Source organism: Cannabis sativa, chromosome 1, assembly GCF_029168945.1.
Source record: "Cannabis sativa cultivar Pink pepper isolate KNU-18-1 chromosome 1, ASM2916894v1, whole genome shotgun sequence".
Lineage (NCBI taxonomy): Eukaryota > Viridiplantae > Streptophyta > Magnoliopsida > Rosales > Cannabaceae > Cannabis > Cannabis sativa.
Window position 1 is genome coordinate 51,121,442 of NC_083601.1, and position 6,026 is coordinate 51,127,467.

General features: G+C 33.6%; 1 protein-coding gene across 1 annotated transcript; it reads right to left on the minus strand.

Annotated features, from left to right (window-relative positions):
* Window positions 1–1,016: 1,016 nt before the first annotated feature.
* LOC115705213 (ALA-interacting subunit 3) lies at window positions 1,017–5,759 on the minus strand. The gene is made up of 8 exons (XM_030632477.2): window positions 5,242–5,759; window positions 4,008–4,066; window positions 3,820–3,894; window positions 3,609–3,722; window positions 3,369–3,439; window positions 2,052–2,346; window positions 1,398–1,687; window positions 1,017–1,309 (listed from the first exon to the last, which is right to left on the minus strand). The coding sequence occupies exons 1-8, from the start codon at window positions 5,327–5,329 to the stop codon at window positions 1,255–1,257; spliced, it is 1,047 nt and encodes a 348-aa protein (XP_030488337.1). The 5' UTR covers window positions 5,330–5,759; the 3' UTR covers window positions 1,017–1,254.
* Between the last annotated feature and the right edge of the window lie 267 nt (window positions 5,760–6,026).

Sequence of the window (6,026 nt, forward strand, 5' to 3'; positions counted from 1 at the left end):
GTTTTATTCACGGTTTTTTTCATTTGCATCGATATTTTGTCGACAAAATATCGACAACTTCTTAAAAAATAAAAATGCTTGTGGTCGACATTCTGTCGACAAATAGTAAATACCATGTTGGTTGCATGATGTCGACAACATGTCGACATTATGTCGACATAACGTCGATAATGGTCGTCACTGACCTTTCCTTTTGTAATCATCGACAAACCATCGACATAGTATCGATATATCATCGATAACACTGGAAAACCCAGAATTCGACTGAAAACCAGATCTGCCAGATCTCAACAATTTCAGACCAAAAAACAGCAGTTCCAACAATAAACACACATATAACAATTTTAAACTACATAAAGTCAAACAAAATGCTTAAAATACAACTTACCCATTATAATGGTGTAAGATTCTTGAGTGATATTGAGTTGTGCTTCGGTTTTCCACCAACACCCACCGAGAAAACAACCATTCAACAGGGAATAAAGAGAGTGACGAGAGAGTGGGACGGATAGAGGGAAATTTTTTGATAAATTTTTCAGTTTTTTTCTACAGAGAGAGAGTGGTGCACGAGAGAGAGGGAAGAGGGAAGAGAGAGAGAAATATCAATTTCAGATTTTAGCTTTTTTTTTTAAAAAAAAAAAAAGGGTAAAATGGAAAGTTCATGTAATTAATGGACTAAATTTGTACAAATTAAGGAAGGGTATAAATTTTGATATGGCTTGTATTATTAAGGCCAAAAATTGAAATTTCCCCTTATAAAATGTATAAGATGTAAGGAATGCATATATTAACTGAATATAATATGTCCACTACAATTTTTTTTTATCAAATCCATATGCATTTGTTACACTTTTTTATATACAACACATCCATATTATGCATGTGTGACCATCCTATTGACCCAGCTTACCCGGAAGGCACTTACCTTTTCTAACACCCTTCTTTTACTATAATATATATAAATATAAATATATAAAAATGTTCATCATCACTGCTTGCTGCTTGAACACAGTACATTGGAAGTAATTAATTAATACTATTTCTGGATTTATACATGGAAGCTTTTAATGTCTGTCATTATCATTTCATACAAAACAAGAGAAAAAAAAAATTAAAAATAATCAATTCCAGCGTCAGAGAGAGCAAAATGATTCTTGATTGCATATTCATCAAGGGTCACTTACATATTACATATAAAATACCATGTTTTGTTTGAGCCACGCCAAGCCAAACATGTTAGGTGGTTCCACAACCTTAGTGTCCTCCTGGATTTCTGTTCCATGATAAATACGAAGGATCCCCTAGTTGTCTGCACAGAACAATTAACCAACAAATCAATAAGATTAACCAGAGTATTCATTTCTTACTATTTACTCATGAACAAACAATGGATTTACCTTGGTTTAATAAGATATACAATGGTGAAAGCCATAGCCAAAAAGAAGCACAGCCCACCAACAGTGAGGTATGCAATACCCATGAAGTCATTTTTGCCACCAAGCCAACTAGTAGTGGAAAGCACAAGCTTCTTCTTTCCATCAAAACTGTAAGTATTGTAGTTGTTTTCCAGTACCACCTGAATGACTTCATTAGCCTCCAGATCTGTCTCTATTCTCCCATACAGTTTTCTGAAGGTTGGCAGAGCAGCAGTTCGCATCCAAACAATAAGGTCTTCTTGCTCACTCAACTGTAGAATAAAATATGTTTTGACCAGATTAGCCGACCACAATCAGTAAAGACAAACAGAGAAACGATGACATGCAGAGAAAGGAGAAACCACACTAACAAATTACTTCATTTCTCAAGTAAACATGACATTTGTAAAAGAATTGGTTCATCAAAAATGATTTACTTGTATATTTTTTATATTCATACAAGTTTTATAATTCAACTTTTAAATAATAGACGAGGAAAAAAAAGCACTTATATAAAAATGGAATTGTTATTTAATGATACACAAAATTACTTCTTTTGTTTCACGTCTTACCCCATGGACAGCACTGAAAAAGAGAAGGGAATATTTTATTTCTAAAACGTGGTAAAATGCTTACCGGTATCGTATCATTAAGAGTTTTGCCACCTTTAATAGTTCCATTCTGAAAGTTCTTTGGAAAGACATCTTTACCAAACTTGTGTTCCCTATCACTCTTCCACGAGATACCCTTTTTGTTCACTGCCAACTGCTGGTTTCCACGGGAAAAACTATAGGTATCGTTAAACAAACTCCAAGCAATTAGACCGCAAGGCACAATCTGCTGACCATTTGCAATATCTTCAGGCTTACAAGAGCTTACATCAGTCGCACTATTATCTCTCAGCTGTTTATCACTTCGGCTCTTGACATACCTAAATTGTAAATAGAAAATATTATAATTGGTAATATAACTGAGATTTATATTCAAGTTCTTTGAACCTCTATATAAAGGGAGTCACAACTTGGGCCAATGGAACTACTGAAACAATAAGCCATCAAGATGGAAATGCAGTGGATGGAAGAAAAATAATGTGAGATTTGTCAGCAGCATTCTGGTGGCAAATTAGCTCCAATCCCACTGACACTCAAAAGATAGAGCGATGACATAAGAGAATTTTGTTCTTCTCTTTTTAACATTTTAAGAATTTATTTGAGCCTTTTCAATCATTATAGATAAAAGGGGAAAAATAAAATAATTTCCATATTAATCAATCTGTTAATTTAGACATTTCGACGAACGGGACAATTTTTGTAAAGAAAACAGAGCCATGTTTTAAAATCCAGATTGATACCATTATGAAGTCAAATACAAAATGCTGACACTAAGAGACCATCTTTGGGTCACATGGACCCTTGTGAGTCGCGACACAGCACATTACACCTACCTATATTCATGTCCTACACCTGTAGTTCACTCATTTGTATCATTGCATCGTAATATTTGCTTCTATACTCCATAAAAAATCTGTTTATTTTTACTTGCAAAGAGAAGGAATAGATTCATCATTCCATACAATGGATTCAAGAACAAGAGAGCAAACTCATGCTTCGTTCCTTTCAGTTAAAAAAAAACACACACACACACAAATGATTAGGTCAAATTATGCACCTACCCAGCACAAACAAAATGCTCACAATAAAGCTAGAATCAAAATTTTGCTCTATGATAGACCTGTTTGATTTCCTTTCATTTTCTTGCACAATTAAACTCTATTTACATTCTAAGATCTTAGAACCCACATGGCAGGTGGGAATGAAAGTAGCGGTTATTCATAGCAGGCCGAGAATTCACTCTTAAATTCTACATGCATGAGTACTCAAATAGCTCTCAAGGTCAGCACAATCATATAAAAAAAGGAAAAATTTAGGAATAAAATAGAAAGAAGTATTATACCTGCGGTGATTCTGATAGAAATTGTCAAGTTGATAATAGATATATATAGGTTTCTTCATACGCTTCGGAACCTTCAAAGAAGAAAAAAAGGATAACATCATACACTTTTAGCAACTAGACTTCATTATTTATATGTTAGCAATAAAATCTCAGTGCACATATGAAACCTCTTCTGATGGTGCACTAACATTTACATTGTTGCAGTGGTATAAAAAGACAATAAGAAAAGAATAGTCCTACCGTTATTGTTCTGTTGCACAATTTAGTTCCAGGGCCCTGAATGAATTCAACTTTACTCTTTCTAAAAGGCTCAGGTATGCACTCAGTTTCATATCGGTCAACAATTTCAACCACCTGCCAGAAAGGTCTTTCCTGATTAACAACTATGCAACTAGATATTCTAAAATGTAATTTTATGAAAGGATGAAGAGTTGAGGATTAGTAAATATACATCGCGTGATGCATAGAGTGACGCAACTCCAATGGGGATGAATACAATGCTAACAAGCATAAAGGCAGAAATCACCTGCAGCAACATAATTATACACACATAAGTCAATTCCTCTGGATTGTAGAAAGCAACTAGAAACATCATAGATGTACACATATATCTAGAGCAACAACAAAAGTATTTCTTACCCATCTTGGAGTAAGAATGGGCTTGCATGCTGGAAGTTCTTGTTGAGTAAATCTTGAATCTGACATTGTTTCAAGTAGAATCATTTAAGAAAAAAATTATAACGAAAAGCTTTATAGAAGTTAGTCGGTAACAATAATAAAATAATTCATACTCTAGTACAATGTTTTAGATTTAGACTTTTTGCTAGCGTCTAAGCTATAATACAGATGATAGCTAACCCTATCATCTTTTTATCAAAACAAAAGTTGTGTGACTTCCATATGTCTGTTTAGAAAAATTCTTTTCTTTGATATTGTAAGATCAAAGATACTAAATAAATTAAACAGCATGCATTCAACCAATGGAATAACGTGTCAATATCAAAATGACAATCTGCAGCAACCATGATGTTCTTTCGCTCTTCCAATAGACATTTTAAAATTAAACTCAAAAGCTTAGGCACGCCCGAGTTGAAAGTTGTCAATCCATATAATTCCACATCAAACTTAAACAAACCTCCTAATCCTCAACTTACAACCTATCAGGCTGCAAAGTCTAGTTCCAAACAAACAACACAGAAATCACAGAGTGCAGAGGTTTCAGGTCCAAAAGTTGTTACGGGACAACCGAAGAGGGGTAACTCAAAGGGGCAGGTATGTGATTTCCCCCCACATTATTGTCTGATGTTCTAGTTTCTTCTGAGTAATAACATAGCAATTGATATTGTTTTCTGGTACCACGGTTACCACAGTTTTCCTCAGCCATAAGTGAGGCTCTACAATAATCTTGGGTGGGTCAGTCTAAGACAAGTGACCTCTGTCTCTTTTCCAAAAAAAAAATATATATATAGTTTTCTGGTACCCAAATATTGTATGGTTAAGAAAGAGAGCCTGGTTTCAAAAATTGTTACAGGAGTCACTTTGATCGATTATCTCATGTGATAAACAGTTATTAATTTCTTCCTGACTCAAATATGCAGTCTTATATATCAATTTAACCCTAACATTAAAACATTAAAAGTAGAAACTTAAATCTAAACAACATCCCATATCCATAATTTAAATTAAACAATAAATTATAACCAATTTGACCATCAAATTCATAAACGCTAATCTTTTTTCACTTCACAAGAAAACCCCAGAGCCCTTCTAAAACAAGAATTTCATATCCGAATACAAATCGAAATCAAATATCGGTACTCGTCAAAATATCAATAACAATAAATATATATAGAAATGAAAGAGGAATAATTACATTTGGGTCGCTTAGAATTTCTTCGGGTGGCAGATGAATCGGCCGATCCAGCGGCCGCTGAGCTGGAAGTTGCCGTATTGGAACTCATGAGAGAAGGCAGATATTTGTAATTAATCGATCTGAAACCCAACCACAACACAAAACAACACCTCCAGACCCAAATGAAGACGAAGACGAAGATGGGATTTGGGAATGAGAGAGGTTTTGAGGTTATGGAAAACGGGTATGGATTTGATTGTTTTGACTTTGGAAGCTCTCTCTCTAAATTTCTCTCTCTACCCCTATTCTATTTCCATTAAATTAAATTATATTTTCTTTTTCTTTTTCTTTTTCTTTTGAGAACAAATATATATACATTTCTATATTCAAGGTTAGGACTTTTAGGCGGCCGGACACCGCCTCTCTAATTTTCTAGAAGTAAAATAAGAAATTAATTAATTTAATTTAGATAAAAGAAAGAGAGAAGAGAGGACGGAAATTACAAAGACTATTATTTATTTTATTTTGTAAGAGATGTTGAATTACTTTTATTTTCTCTTCAAAAAAAATATATATATTAGGGGAAGTTAGACAGACTAGACTACACACGTTTTCTAACCAAAATACAAAATCAATATGGTCAAAGTTATCATTCTTTAGGTTTGGAAACAAAAAAAAAAGGTCATGGTTATTGCTCTAAAACTTAATATTCAAAATGTAAGAATGTTACATAACTCGTGACGAAAGTGGTAACTGAATTATCACAAACAAAATATGCATCTCTTTTTTATTATTAATATTAGGCT